The sequence below is a fragment of the Montipora foliosa genome, chromosome 6 (assembly GCF_036669935.1).
Source record: "Montipora foliosa isolate CH-2021 chromosome 6, ASM3666993v2, whole genome shotgun sequence".
NCBI lineage: Eukaryota > Metazoa > Cnidaria > Anthozoa > Scleractinia > Acroporidae > Montipora > Montipora foliosa.
Window position 1 is genome coordinate 19,064,073 of NC_090874.1, and position 25,088 is coordinate 19,089,160.

The 25,088-nt window shown below is 38.1% G+C and overlaps 1 protein-coding gene across 2 annotated transcripts; it reads left to right on the forward strand.

Moving 5' to 3' along the window:
* The first annotated feature begins 6,511 nt into the window (after positions 1 to 6,511).
* LOC138006903 (protein FAM204A-like) lies at positions 6,512 to 23,933 on the forward strand. 2 transcript variants are annotated; one of them, XM_068853530.1, is made up of 5 exons: positions 6,512 to 6,706; positions 12,936 to 13,029; positions 18,238 to 18,349; positions 19,709 to 19,844; positions 20,584 to 23,933. In XM_068853530.1, exons 1-5 carry the CDS (start codon positions 6,599 to 6,601, stop codon positions 20,821 to 20,823), a joined length of 690 nt encoding a protein of 229 aa, XP_068709631.1. In that variant the 5' UTR covers positions 6,512 to 6,598; the 3' UTR covers positions 20,824 to 23,933. The 2 variants fall into 2 exon arrangements, with proteins under 2 accessions (XP_068709631.1, XP_068709632.1); XM_068853531.1 differs by having other exon boundaries at positions 6,518 to 6,706; positions 19,712 to 19,844.
* The last annotated feature ends 1,155 nt before the right edge of the window (positions 23,934 to 25,088 follow it).

Here is a 25,088-nt window from a genome sequence, read left to right on the forward strand (position 1 = left end):
CCGATGCTTCTGTTTTGAGAGGGGTATATTGTTTTGGTCTCCCATCCAAACACTAACCCCGCCGAACAGGATTGACTTCAGTGAACTTCGGTATTACAAAGCTGTCAGATGCTCAGCGGGCACGCTTAAACTTGTGGTGAAAAGAAGTTTATCAACATGTCAGCCCAGAAGCCAATGTTTCTCACTTCCCATTTATTCATGTTCTTCAATCTTTCTTGGTTCAGTACTTTGCTAGTAACCACATGTCTTCTCAGACTATTTACCCAAGACTTCTACCATGGCACTACAATGATAGACAATACCAAAACAATATCGTGCCCTGTTAGAGCTACATATTACGCAAGGACAGATCTGTTTCGTCGTACGAACGTGTGAGGACCTGTGAGCCAAAGGGCCTCTTCTGGTATGACTTCTTAATGACCTTGAAAAAAATTGTTTGGAACGGTGCACGTACCACAGGCAACCCAGTGTACCCTCACGGAGGGTCTAGTTTGTTGGAGATCTAGTTTGAAGTTTGTCCTTTCTAGCCGATACTGGTTCTAAGCCAAGCTGGCGTGTTTGAGTGAAACACATCGAATTGTAAATGATCTCGTTTTCAGAGATAAAGTGGAATAAATAAATAAAGTACATCAATAAAACTCCTTGTTTGGCCTTGAACCGACAAAGACGATCTGTCACATCACGAGCTATAGTACGTCTGTGATTTCTAATTTTAGCGTAATTCCTGTTCGCTGGCGTTTGACAGTCGACTCTGAAATGACTTCTTTCCTTTTCAGTTCGCTTGCTGAGGATTTGCTTGTTTTCTCTTAAAACTCTTGCGATTCAAGAAAAATTAATTGCATAACTGGTGAATCCGGCAGCATATTTCGCTGGAAAAACCGATATCACACTCATTCATCCCTTCGTGATTCATGCGACTCAGTCGGTTTTTCAGGTGAAATTAACCGTGGAATTCACTAGTTAGGCAGCAAAGAAAATGTTAAATACACAGTAATTTTTAGAGAGCTATTTTAACTCCAAGAATGGAGTTAAAATTTTAGGTTCAAAATAACTCTTTTTTTGGAGTAACTTTAACTCCTAAATTTAACTCTAAAAATGGAGTTGAAATAACTCCTAAACTGGGGTTAAGTTAACTCTTCATATAGGGTATTAGTTTTAACTCTTCCTGGAATTATAAAGACTCCGAAATGGAGTACAAAGTTTAGGTTCAAAATAACTCCTTTTTTGGAGTATCTTTAACTCCTCGATGAAACTCCAAAACTGGAGTTAATACAACTCCTCAAATCGGGTTATTAATTACATTGGGGTTACTAATTATAATTAAGCAATATCCGGGCAAACCAAAAGGCGGACAGTTCCAAAGCCTTTTATTTTCACTAATCCTACAGCCAGTAAAAATAAACAAGCCGGGAGCTCCGCTTTCAGGCTTGGCTAAATCTATATATTTTGAATATCAAATAGCGTTGGTCCTAAAACTGATCCCTGCGGGACGCCAAAAGAAAGACGCATGGGATCTGAATTAGCGTCCTTGTAAATGACATACTGTACTATAATCTGTCAGAAAGGTAACTGTTGAACCACCGAAGTTCGGACTCTTTGACGCCGTAGGATTCGAGCTTAGTTATTATAATGACGTCAAATGCCTTTCTCAGGTCAAGAAAAACACTCACAGACTTGAGGCCATTATCAATTGCTCTTTTCCACGAGTCTACTACCTTAAGTAGGGCAACAGTTGATGAAGAAAATTTAGAGTAAGCGAACTGGTGGTGTTCAATAAGACCAGAGTTGAAAGCAAAGTTTCTGCAAGTCTGAATTCGCGAAAGATTCCAAAATCTTTGAAGTACAGGGCAGTATTGAAATGGGTCGGTAATCTATCACAGTCTGTTGTTCAGTCTTCCTCCTTTAAAAAGTGGCGTTACCTTTGCTGTTTTCCACGCAGATGGAAATTTGCCTGTGGAGAGCGATGCATTAAGAAGATGAGTGAGACTTTGAGAGATATTAGGTGCTGCCATTTTTAAAGCTTTCACTAGGATTCCGTCAGGTTCTGTCGCTTTTTCTTGGTTAAGATCTTTGATAGCTTTTGAGACCTCATTTAAGGTACGTATGGTAAATATAAAGAGTTCGATACTTCGTGGTAGTGCTAGGGTTGTCCACATTATACCGGCATAATTTTGAGCGTAAAGCCCTGGCCAAACGAAACGCAAGTCATCGCAAGTCGACGCAAGTTTTGTTACTTGCGCTGACTTGCATACCGTTTGGCCACCCACTTGCATTCACTTGCGAAGACTTGCGACGACTTGCGTTTGATTTGAACATGTTCAAATTTTGGACGCAAGTCCGCCCAACTTGCGTCTCGTTTGGCCACTCAACGCAAGTGGTTGCAAGTTTTCGCAAGTCATTCGAACTTTTTTGGAAACCTTTTAGCCAATCTGATGCCGCTGTTTGAGCAGGAATCTCAAACTATTTCGCGCCTTTCGCGCTTTCATTTTGACAAGAGGGACCTTAAGATCTACGACGGCGACGTCGACGAAAACTTTACCTCAAAATAGAACTTTGCTCTAGTAAAAGTCTTTCGCGATTATTCCATCACGTTCACTTCGTACAGTTTGGGCGAAGTACCCTAGAAATAAATTGGTACGAGCGGTTTCAGACTGAAAATAGAGAATGAAAGATTCTCTGTTGCATGCTCACGTTGTCGTCAAAACCTAAATTTAGTGATTTCACGTCGTCGTCTCTCAGAGAACCGCAAAAATATGAGCTAAAATCCGTGCCGCACGTGCAGCACGATTATTTATGCTCTTTTAACCAATGATATCATTGTTTTGTGGCGTTTTCGTCGACGTCGTCGTCGTAGATCTTAAGATCCCTAAGATGGCTTCTGTCACGGAGCATTATTCGGAAAACTTAAGCCCAGAAGAGCTAAAAGAAAACAAGGATAGGGAGTTAAAAAAACATAAGAAAAACGAAAACCGTAACAGGAGACCCAGTAGCGGTGCAAGTATAAGCAGCAGCTACAGTGAAAGTAGCAGCTCTTCCGAGTCTGAGCCTAGGAAAAAGAAAAAAAAAAACAAAAATTCTGCTACTTTTGCAAAGGACTTGCGCTCAACTTGCGTCTCGTTTGGCCACCCTATCGCAAGTGAACGCAAGAACTTGCGTCGACTTGCGATGACTTGCGTTTCGTTTGGCCAGGGCTTAATAGTGAGGCATGAGCATCGAGCATTACGCCAGCGTAAAAGTAAGAAAAATTCCAAATTGGGCAATAGCATGCAAGAAAATCTTGCTTATCCAATCGTCATCTGCGGCCTCAGAGAGGGTCTTCTCATTGCTACAAAATGCCTTTCAGGACAACCAAGCATGTGCTATGGAGGAAGGACTATATTGAAGTCTCCACCATGCTTCAGTATTACAAAAGATGATCACATAATATAAAAGGAATACTTATACTTAATGTTGCCGATATAATCATCAATATAAGAATATCAAGCGATTGTATTTTATTTTAGGTAAAATATGAGTGATCGAGGGAAAATTTTTGAGCATAATAGTGGGACGTTTTGAGCATAATCGTAACATTTTATGAGCATAAAGAACCAGCATAATAGCGAGAATTGTGAGCATAATGTGGACAACCCTAGGTGGTGCCTCATCTGTGACAAATTCAAATATTACTTAAATAAAAGAGCGTTCGAAAAAATGCGTTCAGCAATGTTTGTTACGGTATAGTTGAAATTGAACGTTTGATACTCAAAACAAGAATTTAAGCACAACTTAATCTCTCATTCACAGCGAGATGACTGACATAAAAATGCGATGAAAACAATAATTACTCATTAACGTCGCTAGCTTGGCACCATAGTTAGTAGATGTTGGCACTTAGCAAGAGAAGTCTGCATAACAAAGAACAGACAATAAGACGTTTTCAACCAATCTCTAGAGACACCAATAACAATAGAGAAACGTACGACTTTTGGTGGACGAACAAAAGACGCTAATGAGAGATCTTTTGTTTTCGTCCACCAATATGGCGGCGATGACGTCGCGTGAAAACCATCTATTCGTTCAAAAAAATAACAATCACATAGCTGCGATTTAGATGGAATGCCTCGAAGGAATTTGATCGTCTACGTGAAACTAGTTCTGATTGAGAAGGATTGTTGGAAGTGAATGAGATTTCGACAACCTGAGCGGAAGTCATCCTCAGAGTCAAGTGACGGTTGGAAATTCAAACAAATGTAGTGATGTTTTGGCCCGTGTTGTTATTGGTAGTGGGGAAAGTAATGTGATTGGTTGCGAGGTTAGTGAGTGGTGAGTGGTGCATTACGATCCGGTTCGTAGGTGAAGGTCGCAGTAGGTCTGTAAGCCGAGAGGAGAAACGTTGTATATAGTTACGTCTTTCTGTTAAGCAATCGTTTGTAAGGCGCGGGTAGACGTCGGCAAGGCTTTAATGTAGTTTATTCTTTCAAGCGTAATAATAGGCCTTTTGCAACTAACGATCACATGGTACAAAATCCGCCATGCTGGAGGGTAAGCTCATTAATATTCCCCCACTGGGACATTAAAACAAAGGCAAGTCAAGCTTGACTGATTCAGGTCTCTTTGTTTTAATGTCCCAGTTGGGGAATAATAATGAGTTTGCCCTCCAGCATGGCGGATTTTGTACCATGTGATCGTTAGTTGCAAAAGGCCTATTGGTAATTCGGTAATAGTTCGCACAATGGGTTAAACACTTAGCAGAGTCCCAGTCGATAATGCGTTTTGTACTTGAATTGTGTTCAGCAATATTGTTATTGATATCACCATTCTTAGTCGCTCGATTGTGTTCTGTAACTCATGTGTTTAGGTTCCTGCCAGTTTCACCAATGTAAGTGGCCTGACAAACGCAGCATGTAATCTTGTATACCGGCTGCTGACTGTCTGACATTGGGGTCGTCTTCAAGATGTCTTCAAGTGACGTGATTTACCGGTACGATTTTTTGTCGCTGGCAAGCTTACGACAGGCCTACGACATGACTTACGATTACCGTAGCTTTCTAAAACATGTTTTAAAATGCTATGACATTTTGTCTGACGTACACGACAATCATAAGCGAGAAACAATTGGTTTCGTAGGCCTGTCGTAATGAGCTTGTCACGTGCGACAAAAATCGTTCCTTGTAAATCGGTCCTTAGTAAGCGTCGCTAAGTCGTCATAGAGTGTTTTCACGTGACGCCACGGCGGCCATGTTGGTGTCCCTAAACAAAGGAACGGCGGCCATGTTGGCGTTCTCAACTAATCCTCCGGGAATTTAGCTCTATTATCATGCAAATATTTTTTTTTGTTTCGGTGGAAAAATAAGGTTACTGATCACGTGAGTGAAAAACCTTAGACTTGAATCTCACTTTCATGAAAACGCCAGGGTAAGGATCTTACCCTCAGGCTCGGATTGGTTGATATTTTTACAAACACGCAAATCAATATGATTGGTTCATTTGATTGGTAATACCTAGGGGACGCGTGATTGCTAAGTTGCCATTGGAGTCCCTTTTGTAAATATCAATTTGACGCGTTTGACAGCTGGCGTCTACGTGACAGTGAGATTCAAGTCCAAGGTAACCAGAGGTTTTTGCCTTCTCGCCGCTTCGTGGCTCTCTCGTGGCATAAGAAAAACCTCTGGGAGCAGGGTAGTGCCCTGTAGCGAAGGGGGCCATACTCAGCCCCTGGGAAATTGGAAATTATGATACCAATAAGAGGTTTGTCTTTCTCAATGGGAAGAGTGCAAGCTGCTATCGTTTTGTCATTTTTTTTTCTCGTGTAGGTGAAATATAGAGTTGTCTGTTGGGACTGCAATGATTTTTATATCAGAAAAACTAAAAGACGACTGCATGACAGAAAAACTGAGCATTTCAAGGCATTTAATTAATGGTTATCATGCGTCGGCTCCTGCGGACCATGTTACATCCACTGCCGGATCACAGTTTAAAATGGGATCATTTTGAAATTTTAGCGAAAGGGCGATCCGACACTCACTGTAAAATAAAGGAGACACTGTTGATCAAAGATTTAAAGCCGACCTTAAATTAATATGTCAGCAGCGAAAAGCTGTGTCTTTATTAGTTTTTATTTCTGTGACCTCTACTGTTACTTAATAGTTCATTAATAGTTAATAAGTTAGTGATCTATTTAATTTTTGGCCTAAATATACTGTATCCCGTTAATTCCTGTGGTTTGTATCTCAGTTTGGGTTTTTTTTTTCAAATGTCCCGTCTCTCTTTTATTTTCTCACTAAATATCCCGTATACCTAATAAGGCTTCGTTGTTTTCATTTGCACATTTAGTAGAGCAAAAGACTTCTAGTTAAATTACAGATTTATCTTTTTCGTAATCTCTCGCCATTTTCCGAAGTTTACCCGTAGTTGTAGTTCACCGTAACTGAGCAATCTGTGTTTGTTCACCTTCAATATTGGGAGAGCGCTCCCCTCCCCCCCCCCCCCCCCCCCCCCACCTCCCCAATTCTTCATTCTCGACCCAGTCGCCCTCAGACATCAAGATTCAACATGGCGTCTTCGAAGCGTTGTTGAATTGAAGATGAGCTGAGGATGATTTTCTGTCGAGACAGTGATGTATTCCACTGTCCCTCCCCCAGGAAAAGATTCTTCTTTGATCAAAGGAGAAGGTGCCAATGAAAGAAAAGATCCTCCAAAAGGAATATCACAAGAAAATTGGGAGGTACAATATTTCCTATTTTGTCAAAATCAAAAGTTTAGAGTTGAATACACCTTTTCACGGTTTCTGACGCCATATATAGGAGGTTTTCAACCAACCTCTAGGGACACCATTAACAATAGAGAAATGTACGACTTCTGGTGGACGAGCAAAAGAAACTTATGCATGTGAGATCTTTTGTTTTCGTCCACCAACATGGCTGCGATGACGTCACCTGAAAACCTCCCATTGGTTAAATTATAGTGACTATATGGGAATTTTGCCGACTTCGAACCATTACAAATCCTTTAAGGTCTGACGATTGTGGATAGCAAGAATGCCCCTCAAAAGGCAATTCTAATTGAACTTAATTTAGTGAAGTATGACGATCCGAATCAAACTATAACGACTGTAAACGAAATTTGTAAATTTCATATAAACTCTTGTAAACAAGATTATGCATAATTCCCGCAAAATTTGAAGGGACGTGAGATTTCTAACATCCAATTTTCAGACGTTGTGCCTTGTGCAATGATCTAATTTATTGTTGAGTGAATGATTTTAATAAAAATTATGACTAAAAATAATTATTATAATTTTTTGAAATCTGCCTGTCTGCAGCGGAGTTATAGAGCTTTGAATTCGGCCAAAATCCCCAACATTCACTGTAATTTAAGCCACGTTTGCTCCCCAACTAAGATGGCTTCAGAAACCATGAAAAGGTCTATTGTGCTAACTTTAAGGCTATCCATTCACTTTTTGTCTATGACTAGCGTCTTGTAATATGCCTCATTCTTCAAAGTTTGCCACGGTGTGACAAGACAAAAGTGACCGGATTTTAATTCTATTGCACCATATACATGTACCGGTAATTGACAATAACCTTATTTGCTCGAGCTTTATAGAGCTAACATGTTCTCAACTAACAATTGACGAGACTGTACATCAAATCAAACCAAAGTTCATCCAACAAGATTTAGGTAACTGCTTAATACCCTGCCACCCTTAATTTTTGTTCTTTGGGGTGAAGGGATGGCACAGTGGTGAAAGCACTCGCCTACCAATGTGGACGGTTTTGATTCCCAGACTCGGCGTCATATGTGGGTTGAGTTTGTTGGTTGTCTACTCTGCACCGAGAGGTTTTCTCAGGGTACTCCCGGACCAGTTTCCTCTCTCCTCAATTTAAACCAACATTTGACTTCATTTGCTTTCATTGTTAATTTCAGTTTACATTGTCCCCAATTAGTGCTCCAGTGCTAGAGTGACTAGAAACTTATTTAATAGGTAAAAGTTCCTTTCGTTTGAAGAACGACCGAGCCAGGTGTTATTCTCATGCAAATAAGTGGGAGGGTATTCAGTGGTTAACCCTTTACGGCCTGAGGAGGCCCACATTGATGATTGAAAATTAATCGTCTGACATTAGACAGAGTAAAACATGTAAGTGGCCACTGGTTAACTAATTAATTAAGCTAAAAAATGTGTTTGTTTTCAAAGACAGGAGATAGTTTTGGATGATAGTCCAAGAATTTTGTGAATGGAGAATTAGAAATGACATATAGAAAGTTCTGAATATCATGACAAGGAGCAGAGCGCGAGGAAAGTGCTGTCCGATAGCCTGGGGCTACTGTAGAGTAACCAGTCAGGCTAGCATGTTGTCATCAAAACATGCCTGAGGGGCAAGAAGCATTTGCCAAGTTAAATTCAATTCTAGGAATGTTTTAAAGCCAACATCATTTGACATTATAGTAAATATTGACTGAATTTGCAATACCGGTAGTTGTTGTTATTGTTTTTCTTTTCCCCTCTGTTGTATTATAATAATTATTATTTTAATTTATTTACAAGCATGGGTGTGTGTGTTCCTCAGATTTTCTTTTCATGGATACATTTTGTTCAGTCCCAGAAAACCATGCAAGCACAGCTTTGGCTTCCATACCTTTTAACAAAGAAAATTCTTTGTAAAACAGTGACCAATAACGTAAACGCCCTTTTGAAATTTATGAAAGCCTTGCTGAAGATAGCGACAAATTTTCACTTTCAAGATGAAAATAAACGCAGACCACGAACTAACACATGAAAAATTTCATCACATATAGACTACATTGTAGCAGTTACCAGACTGAGGTTGGTTTTAGACCAATAACGATGTAAGTTTCAAACCCGAAAGGCCTCAAAGCTTCGAACCAGTAAAATGTATCAACAATACATGACACAGGCAATAGTTGAAATGTAAACAGTGCAAAGTTTATTCAGACGTAAATCGTTGAGTGTTACATTATTTTTTACACCTCATATACATGTATTTCCCATTGTTAAGCATTTGTGCTTGTTAAAATTATAACTTTATTTTCGTATTGCTCAACAGAAGGATTTTAATATCATTTTATGATCGAAACGGACTGGTGAAACATTGTTGAACCATTTGTTTTGACTAAGTGGCACATCATTGAACAATAAAAAAAAAGCTATCGATGGTGAATTGCTTCACTGGTTTTTTCCAAAGGCGGGTTTTGTAATGTAACCATGGCAATGGTGATCTTTTTACATGTAAAGATATCAAGTTTTCGCGGGAAAGTGACATTGAGCAACATTTCTAAATGTTAAGAGGTTGACTATTAAATATGGTACATATTCAGGCTAAGATTCAGTTAAGTCAGAGGCCTTTGTCATCTTAGCCACTTTTTAAAGTTCTTTGTTCCAAATACACACAGTCATGTACATGTAATGGACAGGTTGAAATGAGAGCACCTTTTGAAACAAGTCACGATGTTCTAGATTGCTTTCGTTTTGATCTGGTCAGATCAGTATGCGGTATATCTTAAAAAAAAAAAGAAAGATTCAATTTTCATGCTGCTAGAGTACAAACTGTATAAAACCTTGGACTGTTAATTTGTGCAATATCATTAGTTGCCGTGGGCATATTGCTGAAGTTTATTGATATTTAGCACGATCAATAAACTTGATAACTTTATAATTTTAATAAGTCTAGATCTTGTGATAAAATTGATTAAAAAGACAAACGCAACTAGATTCATTTTGACAACGTTTCGACATCGTCCGATGTCATCGTCAGGCAATGAATTTTAATCGGATGAAGCATAACTTATAGTACAAGAACAATAGAACAATAGAACAATATATACAATAGTACGCTAACAAAAAATGTGAAATCTAAGTAAATAGTTTTGCCCTGACAGAGTCTGACTGTACATTAAGTGATGGTTTCAATTCTTTGATGTAGAACATCTCATGAATTAAGCAATCAAATTTCGATGCACATTTCTTTAAGACACTAAAACTCGCCGCTGGGGGTGCTGTTGTTTGGCCATGATCTGCTAGGCGGTGCCTCCCGATAGCTGAGTATCTATGTTCCTCAATTCGTTGATGCAAATGACGAGCTGTATAGCCAACATAGCTCGCATCACACGAGCCACATTGAAATTTGTAGACGACTAGTTGTTGGCTGACTAATGATGGTTTGGGCTCACGGAATTTAAGGACATCCTCGAGCTTGCGGCTGACAAAAACTGGCTGTAGATCTATATCCAGTTTCTTATTTAGCTGAGTAAGTTGGCGCTTCACAATATCGGCTGGTTTTTGGTCAATAAATGGCAAGACGATTCTAATGGTGCTTTTATTATTATTGCTGGTAGATTGTGATTCGACATCTGATGTATTGATAAAGTTACGGATGGTTGCCTCAATCAATTCAGACGGGTATCGTAGCTTGTGAAAAATTGATCTTATGTTTCCACATTCTTCTTCAAACAGCTCGGTCGTTGAGGACAGACTGTACGCCCGGTGAAGCATTGTCTTGAGTAGAGATTTCTTGTATTTGTTGTCCACATGACTCTGGTAGTGCAACAAGAGGCCTTTGTTGGTAGTTTTTCTGTATACGCTTGTGGTAATCTTACTTCTTTGTTTCATCAAAAGCATGCCAAGGAAGGGTAGTGTGTTGTTTACCGCTAGCTCCATTGTAAATTGAATAGATGGATGACAGTTATTTAGCGTAATTAGGAACTGTTCTGCTTCAGCTACATCTCTTATGACAACCAAGGTATCGTCTACGTATCTTCTGTAGAATGACGGGAGTTTGTCTTGTTGTTCTAGCATCTCCTCCACATGACACAGGAATACATTAGCTAATAGAGGCCCTAACGGGGAGCCCATAGCAACTCCGTCAGTTTGTAGGTATAGATTGTCATTAAACTGAAAAAGCTGGTCTTTGGTGGCGATTTTTAGCAGTTCAAGAAGATCTTGTTTAGAGATGGTCAGATCATATGTCGCACAGAACCAGTTGTCCTTAAAGGCTTTTTCCACAAGCAGGTCTAACGTGTAGTCAAGCGGTACATTCGTGAATAGTGACGTCACATCATATGAAACCAAGATGTCATCCTCATCGAAGGAGAGCTCTTTCAACTGTTCAGCAAACATGAGTGTGTCAGAAATTGTGTAGTTGTTAATGGATAGTGTTTTTAGCTTATCATCTAACCACTTCGCTAGAGGGTAGTTGTACGTAGCGGTCGAAGACAAGATGGGACGCACCGAGAGGTTTTTCTTGTGTGTCTTAGGCAACCCATATAGATGGGCAAGACGAGAGCCTTTCAAGCATACAGTGTCAGCAATCTCTTTTGGGAGAATTCTACGAACAATGGCTTCCAGTTCTTTTTCTTTTTGTAGTAGCGGATGGTAGTATTTAGGAGGACCAACAAAGGCCTCTTGTTGCACTACCAGAGTCATGTGGACAACAAATACAAGAAATCTCTACTCAAGACAATGCTTCACCGGGCGTACAGTCTGTCCTCAACGACCAAGCTGTTTGAAGAAGAATGTGGAAACATAAGATCAATTTTTCACAAGCTACGATACCCGTCTGAATTGATTGAGGCAACCATCCGTAACTTTATCAATACATCAGATGTCGAATCACAATCTACCAGCAATAATAATAAAAGCACCATTAGAATCGTCTTGCCATTTATTGACCAAAAACCAGCCGATATTGTGAAGCGCCAACTTACTCAGCTAAATAAGAAACTGGATATAGATCTACAGCCAGTTTTTGTCAGCCGCAAGCTCGAGGATGTCCTTAAATTCCGTGAGCCCAAACCATCATTAGTCAGCCAACAACTAGTCGTCTACAAATTTCAATGTGGCTCGTGTGATGCGAGCTATGTTGGCTATACAGCTCGTCACTTGCATCAACGAATTGAGGAACATAGATACTCAGCTATCGGGAGGCACCGCCTAGCAGATCATGGCCAAACAACAGCACCCCCAGCGGCGAGTTTTAGTGTCTTAAAGAAATGCGCATCGAAATTTGATTGCTTAATTCATGAGATGTTCTACATCAAAGAATTGAAACCATCACTTAATGTACAGTCAGACTCTGTCAGGGCAAAACTATTTACTTAGATTTCAAATTTTTTGTTAGCGTACTATTGTATATATTGTTCTATTGTTCTATTGTTCTTGTACTATAAGTTATGCTTCATCCGATTAAAATTCATTGCCTGACGATGACATCGGACGATGTCGAAACGTTGTCAAAATGAATCTAGTTGCGTTTGTCTTTTTAATCAACTTTATAATTAACGCATTTTATTTGGGCTAGCTGATCAAAGCTCCGGGCTGGTAAATTTCAACAACAGCTGCTTGCCCTTTGGGCAAGCAGTTGTTTAGATTTTCGTCTCACCCTGAAGGAGTGCTGTGAAAAACCTTTAGGGGCAGAGATGGGAACTGTTAAACACATTACTCACTTGACCGTGTGTCTGGTAATCCAGCGTGGAACTCAGTACCATTGGAAGGCAAGTGTCAGACATTCCAACCCTCCTGATTTGATGAGGAATCGCCCGATTTGATGTGTTGCCTCCCGCTCTCTCGATTTTTATCAGATTCTCCCGATTTATCATAAAATTCTGAGAACAAGACTTTTTCCTGGTTCACAATCTTTTAAACCAGTTCAATTCTGGCTCACAATTGAACTGTTTGAAAAATTTTAAACCAAGAAAAAAATTGAACTCACAAGCTTGCTCTCCCTGTGGTAATCAACGATGTTCACTAAGTTATGTCTTTGTTATTTTGAATAATTTATAAAAATGAATGGATGTTTGGTTTCACTGTCTTATAAGTACTGTAAACATCAGAAAATCTCTTTGGAAAGAAAGGGATCCAAGACAGAGGATTCCCTGTTATGTAATATCACATTATCATGTACAACAGTAATAAAAATTATTATTTCTATTTTTTTTAGAAATTTCAGCAGTTGAAAGAACGAAGAATCAAATGCTGTCAGACTTCCACAGAAAAGAGAATTAAAGGCTTGAAAAACAAAGTCACAAAATCAGGTACTGTATGGTATCACCAAGACACCAATGGGATGCTATTTCTAATACTGCATAGATAATCTAGACTTTTACAGTACGTTTCACAAGACTTTGCACAGGCAGCTTGCAAGGTTAGTTTTATATTCCCAAAGTTCACTTCAAACTTGGGAATTTCAGTAACTGTCAAGCATTAATGGTAAACTTTGAAACAAACTTGAGAATATGATGAAAGTTAATTTATGAAAGCCATATTTTTATCCTCTGAAGGCTCAATATGAACTCACATAATAAGCTACATGTAGCAGGTTTCTTGATAGCTCAACTGGTAGGGCACTAGCTGCACCAGTATAATATAGGTCAGGGTTCAAGTCCCGTTCCATCCTGATTTTCAGGCTTTCCTTTTGATACTGCTCAAGTACTACCGTAACGAAAACCACAGATCTGTGGAATGGGCCCAAATTATCGAGTCACTGCCCCGCCCACTTTCGTTAAACATTTTGATGAAATTCCTTTCCCACTGGCTTAAGGTGTACAAAACAACCGGAACAATGGAAAAACACGTTTTCAAAATTTATCTCTGTTCTTACTTGGTAATCGCAAAAAAACTTCCCACAAAGAAACCTGTGGTGGAGTCTCCCCCTTTTCCGATAATGTCTAGTATAATCTTCATTCTCAAGTACATGTATTTTCCGAAAGGTTTTCCACGATTATAGAGCGTTCCATACAGTGTATGCGCTCAGTTCTGCCATTACCTCTTAAGAATTTGAACTATTTATGAGCGAAAGTGGGTGGGGCAGAGACATCGGTGGTTTTCAGTAGTAACGTTAATTAATAACTGTGATACAATCAAAAACATTTGTTTCCTGCTCCGGAAGCATAATAAAAGTTAAAAAGTTTTACAAACTCGGAGCTGAAAGTTAAAACTTATGAAATATTTCGTCCGTTTTTTCAACCGGACTTCATCAGTCAATGATTGAAAAAACGGACGAAATATTTCATAAGTTTTAACTTTCAGCTCCGAGTTTGTAAAACTTTTTAACTTTTAATAACTGTGATGATCAGCACCGCACCGAGCGTCTTGGGAATGTGGCAAAGTTTGTTTTCTAGATATTTAGGAAGTGCAATTAGTTAGTCCCAGAATAGTCCCCACCATTGAACACTCGTCAAAAGATGCGTTGTCCTTGGAACAGTAGCTGCACAAGCTACATGTAGCTGCTAAATTCATTTTCAAAAGTCAATTATTCTTGCAGAGTAACTGTAACTTCCTTGAGAGGATAACCAAGATCTTAGTGCTGTTTATAGATATACATGACAGGGCATTCTCATGCAAACAAACGAAATACTCTCTACCAGTTTGTTGAGGATTTCCCTGCTGTTAATGCGGGGCTTGGTAATATGAATATTCACATGGTTAGTATAAGCTGACCAACTTTTGTTTCCTCCTTTGTTGGCTAATCGATATTCCCTCTGCGAATGACATTATCAACAATGTTGGCAATGGTTTGTTTCGGAAGTCTCAGTTCCTGTCCTATTTGAGATGGTCCTTTCCATTCTAACCAGCATTCAATAATTTTCTGCCAAACTAAACTTGGAATTGGCTTACAATGTACCTTGCGCAGTGAAGGCACTCATTTCAAAACAACAACAGAAAGCAATGGTGAAATTACTTCACCACCTTCCCATGAAGTTCAGCACGAAATTCCCAAGTTCATTTCCAAGTTTGCCCTTTGATTGGCAGTTGCATGATAAAATTCCTAAGTTTAAAGTGCTCACGTAACTTTGGCAATTTAAAACGAACTGTGCAAACTGTCCGTCCAAAGTTTTGTGAAGTGCGCTGTAAGAAATTTGTTACAAGCACATTAAAAACAATTTGTGGTGTTATACATGTACATGCACCTGGTATTGTACTCATGATCTTGAATCTGCTTGGCTAGGAACCTGCAGTTAGTTTGTACAATTGCACCCCCTATGGAATTTTCAAGAACCTGTACGGTGTAGGTTACCAGCAGTAAGCATTATTAACCAAGGCACCAAAGTTTATCTTAATGCTACAGCTACTTAGAGTTTTATTTTTCTCTTGAAAAAGAAATATGAGAGCTCTGTATATGACAACACATGTACTTTTGTCACTGGATTTCTCCAAATATAACTTCTAATAAAACAATCTATATTGAATACACTTTTTTTTGTCAAGCATCATAAAAGTCTCCAGAAGAGGAATCTGATGTACATCATCAGAGTCTGTAAGTGGTATGGGCACAGTAAAGATCAAATCCATATTAGATTATTTGAATCTGTGATAATGTCGCTGTTTAAGTATCTAGATTGCATCGATGGCTTCATCAGACAAGGCGACACACACTGAGGTTTGGTTACAATTTCAACTTCACTACACAGACAAATGCAATCCATTAGGTTTATTTTGGTTTCTTTTGGCCTTGCACCAGCAGCAGGCGTGAACAACCTTCATGCGAAACTATAACAACAACTTAAACTATCTACAGGAAAGCGATTCCCTGTGACACCGCCGGATACAAAAAACCAAAAAACCCCCATGAGGAACAAAAACTGGAAACGTATTCCCTGAACCAATGCGGTGACATGATCCCCCGGGGTTGAAAGGGTCTCTAGTTACAAAACAATAACGATTCATAAAAAGAAACAAAAGTTACACGGACTGATACAGGCCTAGAATGGCTAACACTTTATAGACAACCTGATACCCATCATGCCTCGCACCAATCGTACCCAGACCCTTAATTCTGGTCCTGTGCCGTAGAAATATCAAATATCAATTATGTCTTATTCGCACGCTCAACCGTCAGAAATTACATTTTCTGATGCCACACCCATGTCAGTCATCCTTGACAAAAGAGGCTGTGAACTATTCAGGAAGATAACTTCAGATGAATTGTCACATCCTACATGAAATTCTTCCAGATGAATGTAGCAGAGCTCTATGTGAACGTGAGCATGAATGTAATTCTACCCAGAGTGAAGACAGAACGTTTCAAGAGAGCTTTATGAACAGATGCCTTGTTTAAGCCTTGATATTTACAGTATACTTAATTCTTAAAGTTCTAAGTCTTTTTATATTGTATACAACAGGCCTTCTGATAGGGTGCGATTAAAAAATGCAAATTATGCGATTTTTTCAGGGCAGATTGTGCGATTAGAAAGGCCAATTATGCGATAAATAATGTAAATTATGCGATTTTTTTCTCAGCAATTTTAAGCTTGTTTTAAAAGGTTTCAGGTTAAGACAAATACTTTTTTGCTACCCTAAAGGCATTTTGAACACAAAGGAACAGTAATTATGTATCTCGATCGACATTAGTTGGGATAAATAAAAAAAATGAGGTCTTCTGCACTACCGGTGCACCACGTTAAAAGTTGAAAGGACACAGCTAACATGCCAAATGAATGATCAAGGTGCTTGTCAACCACGAACTTCCGAAGATGGTCAATCACAATAGGGCCATACCCCCATTTATACGAGAGAAAATAAGCGGCGGCTTTCTCTGGCCGCGGCTTACATAACACTCCAATGTTCACCCCGTATAAATGGTACAAAATCTACGTTCACGTCTTTTTCAAGCAGCGGCTTATATTGACCTGGGAATATATATTCGTATAAATAGTTCCTTTTGCGTATTTTGTACACCGTGGCCAGAGTAAGCCGCGGCTTATTTTCTCTCGTATAAACGGCCCTAATATTGCACGACAAGAAAAACATCAGTCCATTGTCCATGTGGACCGTACCTGTGAGGTACTTTATTGCTGGATCGTGAGCTGTCAAATTGGGCGGAAGGTGGGAACTTCCTTCTTCGTCGAAGAAAAAGCGGGCATTTTCTCAACAAACTTATCCATGAGTTTTTATCCGTTTTCAACGAAAGAAACTACATTTTGCCGAAAAACTTACAACTTCCCTTTTTTTTCACAAATCTCTTGTCCAAGAGAAGGCAACTATGTCATTTCAGTGGTGTGTATATCAGTGCGTGTTTGTGTTGCAGGAGACTCGTACAAAGTCCCCGACATGCAAAATAAGGCCTTGAACTTCGAATGTTTACGAAATCGAAGGTGGCAAAGGATTTTTAGCCTTTTTCCAAGATAAATCATCTTAAAAATGGCGTATTTATGCAGGAATTTCTAAGAAACGTGTTGATTTATGTTTTCTTTTATAAATTTTGTGCGTCCTTTTGTGAATTATGCGATTTTTCGTGAATTGTGCGATCGGATGCGATTTGAGGTCGATTGTGCGAAATCGCACCATCGCGTAATATCAGAAGGCCTGATACAAAGTCCTGTTTGTTAGTTGTGCATGTTTGCTGCACAGATTTATTTTCAATAAAGACATAATCAATCAGAGTCAGCCTTAAACCACTACTAATTTGCCTCTCATTAATGTATCATGATTATGTAGCATACCTTCTACATGTAAACCTTACATGTATTTAACAACATGTAGGTCCCCTTTAACCCTTCCGAACCTGATAGATAGACTTAAAGATTTTACTCTATCTAATGCCAGATGATTTTAGGGCCTCTTTATAAGGTAAATTTTTTGGGGCATGCGACAACGGCCTATGGCAGACCCACGACATGATTTACGATTGTTATGTACATCAGGAAAAATGTAGCATTTTAAAACATGTTTTAAAAGGCTTTGACAATCGTAAGTCATGTCGTAGGCATGTCGTAGGCATGTCGTGAGCTTCTCGCATGTGACAAAATCGTGCCATGTAAATTGGCCCTTACTCATCATTTGGGGCCGCTTTAGATGTGAATAGGTCAATAGAGCGGTTTTCAATTGAGTGTCGAAAGTAATAATTAGCTAATTACTTTGGTTTTGCATCTACTTCACTCAGTGATTGGTTCAAAGTTTTCGCGCCACTTTTTTCAACCAATCAGAAGTGAAGCCAAAACCAATTGTGGCTTGCGCGTGCACATTTTCCTGCCTTTTGTGTCGGCTACGTGTAATTACTTCAAGTTTTGATTGGCTTACTGGATTGTTTCCGTCCTTTTTGATTGGTTAAAGTAATTACTATGGTTTTTGTTTTACGACAGTCATTTCAAAACCGCTCTAGTGAAAACATTATAATAATGTTTAAACTTGTCTGTCACCGTCCTGGCTTGTAACCAAAGTTGAGACCATGAACAATCCTTGCTGGGCCAACTTTCGTGGGACTCTTGAAAGTAACATACATTTGTTTTGCTTATTATTGGTAGTTTTGGATAATTTGAAAAGTGATGAAGAAATAGCAGTCCTTCGAGATTATGGTGTGCACTGTAAAGTTGGCAAAAAGTGTAAACAAATATCGTCATCACATGATCCAGAAAAGTAAGCATCTCGCATAATTCCTTTTAAATATTGATGTGAATTAAATATTTAATTTATTCTCACACAGGATTTTGAATTTCTTGCATTGTTACATGAGGATGGGAGGATGTGTAATGTATTAGCTAATAATATTATAGATTTAGCCAAGCCTTAAAAAGTGACGCTCCGGTGTTATTTATTCTTTCAATAACATTTTACGTTAACCTGGTTTGAGCCTGCAATCCAATCAAAACCAGTCCCTGGTCCGCAGTGTCATTTACCGGTAATCATAACATGGATTCCAATACACCTTATTCCAAAATGGCCGGCATTTAAATATTCTTTTGTTTTTATTCAAATAAGCCCTTGATGCCTCGTTCTTAAGCTTAAGGACGTTTGCGCGAAAAATTTTCAACATTGATTTTTTTCTGAAACTTTTACCACTGTAAGATGATGAGTTAGTTATGTCAGAAATGTAAAAAAAATGGGGGGTCACCGACTTCGTTTTGGAGAGAACATGCCCGGAAAAACACCCAAAATGTGACAAAATTGGGCTTCGTTAGCGAATAAGGCCAGTGTCTGTAAACCCAAATATAAATTATTGCAATTAAATCTTTAAAGTGAAATCTTCTCTGCCAAATATTGTTTAAGTGGACTTATTAAGTGAATTTAGTCAACTGTTGAGGTTCCTTAAAGATCAAGTTCGCATTTAGCGACCACAGTTTCACGTGCCTTGCAGCCGCAAGATGGCAGAATTTGATGTCCCGTGAGCAGAAATCTTGAAATTTTTTTAACTTCCCACATTGATTTTTTGTTCATTTTTGGACAACATGGAGATAATTGTAAATAAAATCCGTTTCTGGAAAGAAAAATAGGGGTCACCGAAAGTCCAAGACCGTTAAATCATTAAATTATTATTATTACTTTTTACTTTAAATATAATTATTTGACACTGTTTGTCCCAAAAATACCTAGGCTTTTAAAGTGGGATCACAATAATGCAACTTTAAATTCAATAATCAGGCTCACACGCACATAAATACACATACACACACACAAACAAAACACAAAAGTTATCACAGAGACATTTACATAGCTAGAGATTGTTAAATTAAACAATCAAGCAGTGACCATCGAAAAGCGATTAAGGTTGCTTAACTTTGTCGTACATATTCTCATAGCTTTCCATTTTAATAAACAGTACTGTCCAAAAATTCGAAATTTCAGATGCGAGCTTAAACTTTAAAATCAGCATTTATGTCTAAATTGGAAGACTATTGACTAGCATTTTAGATTCAGGAATTAAACAGGCCCAAACACTTTTAACTGTTTAGTTCTCAACTGTGGGTAAATGTATTCAATTTGTTGTGTGCATTTCAGCAGAAATAAAGACACAAAGGGATATGAAACACGCTGGCGTGAACTGCAGCATTATATCCAACCTGATCATCATGTGCTTTCCCTCGGCATGACAGATGACCAAGCTGGAACTCCAGGACCTGCATGTACCCTGAAGGTCTGCTTCCTTTGCCATGTATTTTTATCATTATCATCATCAAACTTGTCATCATCATCGTCATCCTCAACATCATGGTCATCGTGATCTTGATCCACTCAGTCTGTTAGAGCGACTTTCGTATGACCTTGTAAAAGTGTCCACAATTTGTTTCACGAACCAATGTTTGGCAAAATTAAAACAAACAAGTATGGGCAGTAAACAGTTTGATTGGCTAATCACATTATTGCGTTTCAAATTCATGACGTCAAAGCAAAATACCGATAGCTTTCCAGAAAGTTCCGTGGACAGATGACATTCAGGGCCGTAGCCAGTAAAAAAATTGTGACCGAGGCAATGTCCATGTTAAATTCTCTCCCTAGGTACATGTATTTTAGGCGTTTATGATGAGTACATTTTAAAGCCACTCTTTATTTTAAAAAATCACGAAAAAAGGACCGAGGCAAGTGCCTTGGTTTGCCTCATACTGGCTACAGCGCTGACATTGTTTGCATCCGCGTTCACTCTAAGCCAATGAAAATTTGTGCTTGTTTTTTTTTTTTGTTCAATAAACCAATATTAAATAAAAATAAAATAATAAATTAACTTTATATATATTTTGGGCATAGTGCAGCATTTCTTTTAGTTAATCCTGATTGAGAAACAAGATCTCTTTTATAAAAGGTGTTTGAATAAGGAGAATATCCTTACATTTCTAGTGGCCTTAGTCGATTGTTGTGACGTGCATTGCATGATTTAGGGTGAAATGGAAAAGAGTTTGGATTCCGCGATCGAGGATGGGAAGTTTGATAAAGCAGAGAAGCTCAACCAACAGCTTATGCAGCACCAGTTTGTCATCAAAGTTGCCCAGGCTGTGGAGTGCAGGGACTATGCCAAGCGAAAGGCTGTTGCTGAGGAGAAAACCCGGAAGAGAAAGAGGTCCAAGCCACACTGGGCTTTTGAACAGAAGGCACGATGGGAAAGCAAAGGGAACATGTGACTTGCATGTACTTGCACAGCACTCCAGAGGATTTTGTTTTTGCAATCTTCTTAGCTTAATCTCTTGTGTTGTCTTGGTGCTCTCAAGCCCCTTCGGTTGTGGTACATTTCTGGCCTTGTTCAGGCATAATAGCATTTCCCCTTCTTCAAGATCAGTAATTCATCGCCAATTTAGTTTGACTGTCTTGCTTGATTGTACATGTACGAGTCACAGGGTTGCTTGCAAAATTATAGCTTTGGCATTGCAATGAATCCAACTTGGTCATCTTGTCCAGATTCAGAAGAGTAATGGTAATAAGTTTATTGTGAAGACACTGTCATCAACCAAGTCATTGGTCTGTTTATCCAGAATCCTTTTGTAACAATCATCTTTTGTTCTCTTCAATGGTCACCTAACGCACTTAACCACAAAAAGGAGAAATACTCACAGACGCCAAACTTACAGCTTCTTTATTGCAATGTCATCTCTTGTCAGTCTTATACCAGAGTGAACTAATTTACATGTATTACACACAAAACCGAACCCTTATAATTACAAGCACACACAAACACAAAGGAACAAACAAACTGCCTCACCAGAACCAATGGTGTGCACAACAATAATAACCATTATAGAAATTTGCATACAAGAACAGTTTATATGCTTTCTCTGAAATGTGGGGATACTGAGTTTAGTACTATTAGTTTACTCCAGCCATTTTATTATTAACGATACATTACATCATCTCTTGCCCAGTTCTTACCTGCAGTTCCATGAGAGAGTAAAGGGTCAAAAAGAAAAGCAAGATTTCACATTAGATCTGGAAAATATAAGCACTTCTTTTGCTAAGAAAAGGGTTACAATGTAGGCACATACACAGTGAGTGTACATTCTGGCTATACTTTTGCCACATTGTTCCCTTAAAAAAAAAAAAGAAATAGAACTACTCGAGACTTGATATTTTATTTTGCTTTCCATTGAGTAATGAAGATAATATGATGTTCCAAAAACTCGAAGCAAAGACAGAGTTATTGGCAAAAGTCTCAAATGAAAAGTTACCGTATTTTCCAAAGGGTGGGAAGACCAAGACAGTAAAACTTCTTTTAGAGATAATTTATTAGAAATTCAAATACAGATTAGCATTTGTCAAGCAGTACAAAAATAAAATGTGACAAAAACCCTTGACAAACTAAAGGTTTGGCTTTGTGAAAATGCTTCCAAACTCTTCATGCATCATTTTGGATGCAGTTAAAATTCATCTCTGTAAGCTAACTTTAGTCAATTTGAAACCTTGTTTTTGTAATGCGGTTTATGTCAACATGAGATTAATGCCAGATGATTTTATTCATCAATGGGGTCTGAGCGAGTTATGGGTTAACAGCATCTAGGTCCACGTAAAGGGAAGAATATTATGTTAACTTTACAAACAAATTTGTTCGAAATTTATATCAAGAAAAGTAAAATTAATCTTAAAATCGCTTATTTCCACTTTCAAATTTCGCAGGTGCAACCATCTTGAATAACAATTATTGTGACGTGTCAGGTTGCCCAATTGTTCTGACACAAAGATCTTGTGTCTAAATAACAAATTATAGGACAGGCACCTGCGAAATTTGAAAGCAAAAATAGGCAATTCTAAAAGTTATTCATTTCGGATACAAACACTTTCTTTGAAAATACACTAGACTGACTTGACTGTAAAGGTTATTTTCTGTGATTTCAAGTTATGTTTTTGGTGAAGTGGAGGTGTCCTTTAAAAACCATTCCTCCTTTAACATTATGGTAAAACAGACAAGCCTCTCAGAGCAATCAATCAATTAACATGTATAAATTAAAATTTTGTCCATGGAAATGGCAAATATCTGAAGATACTATAAATATCAGACGCTTGAACTTCTTTTTTTAATTTAGATGCAACAGCTTTCTTTTATCTTTTTTATTCATCAAACAATATTATCTCTTGACTACTTTGATGCCAACACAACAAATAACACCATAGTGTTTTAAAAAGTGGTAAAAAAATGCTCCACTTCTAACAGCATCACCCAGTTTTAGGGTCTTGATTGGTTTCATGTAGAGAGATAGCATGACTGCATGAAAATGATGCTGAGTTACAAAATTTATTGACATGCCATGGCTCAGTCAAACAATATTGATTAGGTAGCTCAGTTAGCACGTTAACATAAGGTTTGTCAATGAAAATTTTCCACATAAATAAGTGCAGTATGTCTGTAATTGGTAAACGACAATATTTCCACATCGATGGAATAAGGCTACTCTTACAAAGGTCTTTTGAAGATTTTATTGCACTTCTATAGAAATATATCTTCAGACTTGTCATGGAAAAAAAGAAATAAAGTTAACCCTTTTACTCCTGTGGGGTTCCCCATTGACAAGTAAAATTGTCTGGTGTCAGACGGAGTAAAATCTATAAGTCTCAGTGGCCCTTACAGGAGTGGAAGGGTTGATTGGGACATAGTTTTTGAGTGAACCTAGCTGTTGTTAATATCCTTCATAAGTACTTAGAGAGATCACTATCAAGGCAAAGTAGATATTACAGTGTAAGTGATTAAGTACTTTGATCCAACTTTGTAGAAACGTTTAAAAAATGTTCACCAGGCCTCGGTTGTTCAAAAGGTGGATAGCACTATCCACCAGATAAATCACTATCCAACGGATAAATACTAGCAAAACCAATTGAGGTATCCAGTGGATAGTGCTATTCACCCTTTGAACAACTGGGGCCTGTAGTACACTACAAGGTCATTCACTAATCAATATCAATAAGGGAATTCATTTTCATAACTGCATGAATCTCTCTGTTTTATGGTAAAATTTCATACCTAAAACATTATTTTGTTTTTTGTTGTTGGGAGGTTTCAGTTTCTTGGCATTAGCTAATGTTTACTTATAATAATTACATTTATTTAGTTTCTTTAATTAAGCAAGTTTGTGTTCCTGTGTATACATGAGGTTAATTGTCATGCATGGCTTAGTGCTGTTGAATATTTTTGTTTTTACAGTAAGTCATGCTTTACATATTAATATGTGTAATGATCTCTTGATTCCTTTCTAATCTCATACAGATAAGTCTGTCTCAAACATTGAAAATTAAACCAAAGAAAAAGGTTGTCATGCATGGCTTAGTGCCATTGAATATTTTTGTTTTTACAGTAAGTCATGCTTTACCTCTTAATATGTGTAATGATCTCTTGATTCCATTCTAATCTCACACAGATTGGTCTGTCTCAAACATTGAAAATTAAAACAAAAAAAACGCCAATTCGAAGTTGTGGAACATTTACACCACCCGGCGCTTTCAACCTTGATTTAATTAATGTGAAGATGTGTGTAAACCTTTTAGTGATTCACTGTAGGTATATTTTCCAAATATCTTTGGTCATGCAGTATGTGCCCTTGTATCACTTATTTTGTTTACAAAATTTATTTGCTGATATTGGGTGCATTTTTTGAATTGAATTCTTACATGTATCTCATTAATCTTGTTTCTTCTCTTGATAATTATTATTCGTCATTTTTTATTGATCCAGGTTCTTTAGTGGGCCAGTTTTAAGTATTTTCATTCAGAGAAGTCCATTTCATAAGGTGCAAAAGAGCTCTTTTGTCCATTCTTGAAAACTTTTGTTGCCTTTTCCTTTGTCCTGACTGACTGCCCTTAGTCTCCCATCCTTAATTTTTACAACTTTGCATTGGCTTTTGTTCAGTTGGGAATCTGCATCATTACATTCAACATCTACTCTGTTAATGAAGACATAAATCCTATCTCGCACTGCTGAACATGCTGCATTATGGCAAAGATTTAAAGGATGAATCAGTGTTGTTATTATGCAATGAAGAGCCTTGATGCTAATGAAGAGGATTAAAATAACTAGATAACATTGCTGTTTTTCTCACTGAGAAAGAAACCCTTTGCAGAAGTGACACCTACAGGGTTTCTTCAAAACTCACTTTTGTGCTTGCAAATATTTTGCTGCCAAGATCATTTTGCTTTCGCCCCCCAGTAGAGTTATTTAAAGTAAATATCCGTAAAATTAAATTCATTATGAAACAAACATGACGTCATTTTGACGCATTTGTTAGAATAGTGATCTTCAGTTGCCTTTGCCACAAGACAAAAATAAAGTATTCTAGAATCATGATGATAGAAAGAGAAAAGACAAAACTCTTCATTTTGAATTTTCCTTTAAATAAGGTGATTTCTCCACTGTTCACAACGTTGATTTTAAGTCTTCCTTTCAAATAGCATGGCTTCTGGTTGAGGCATC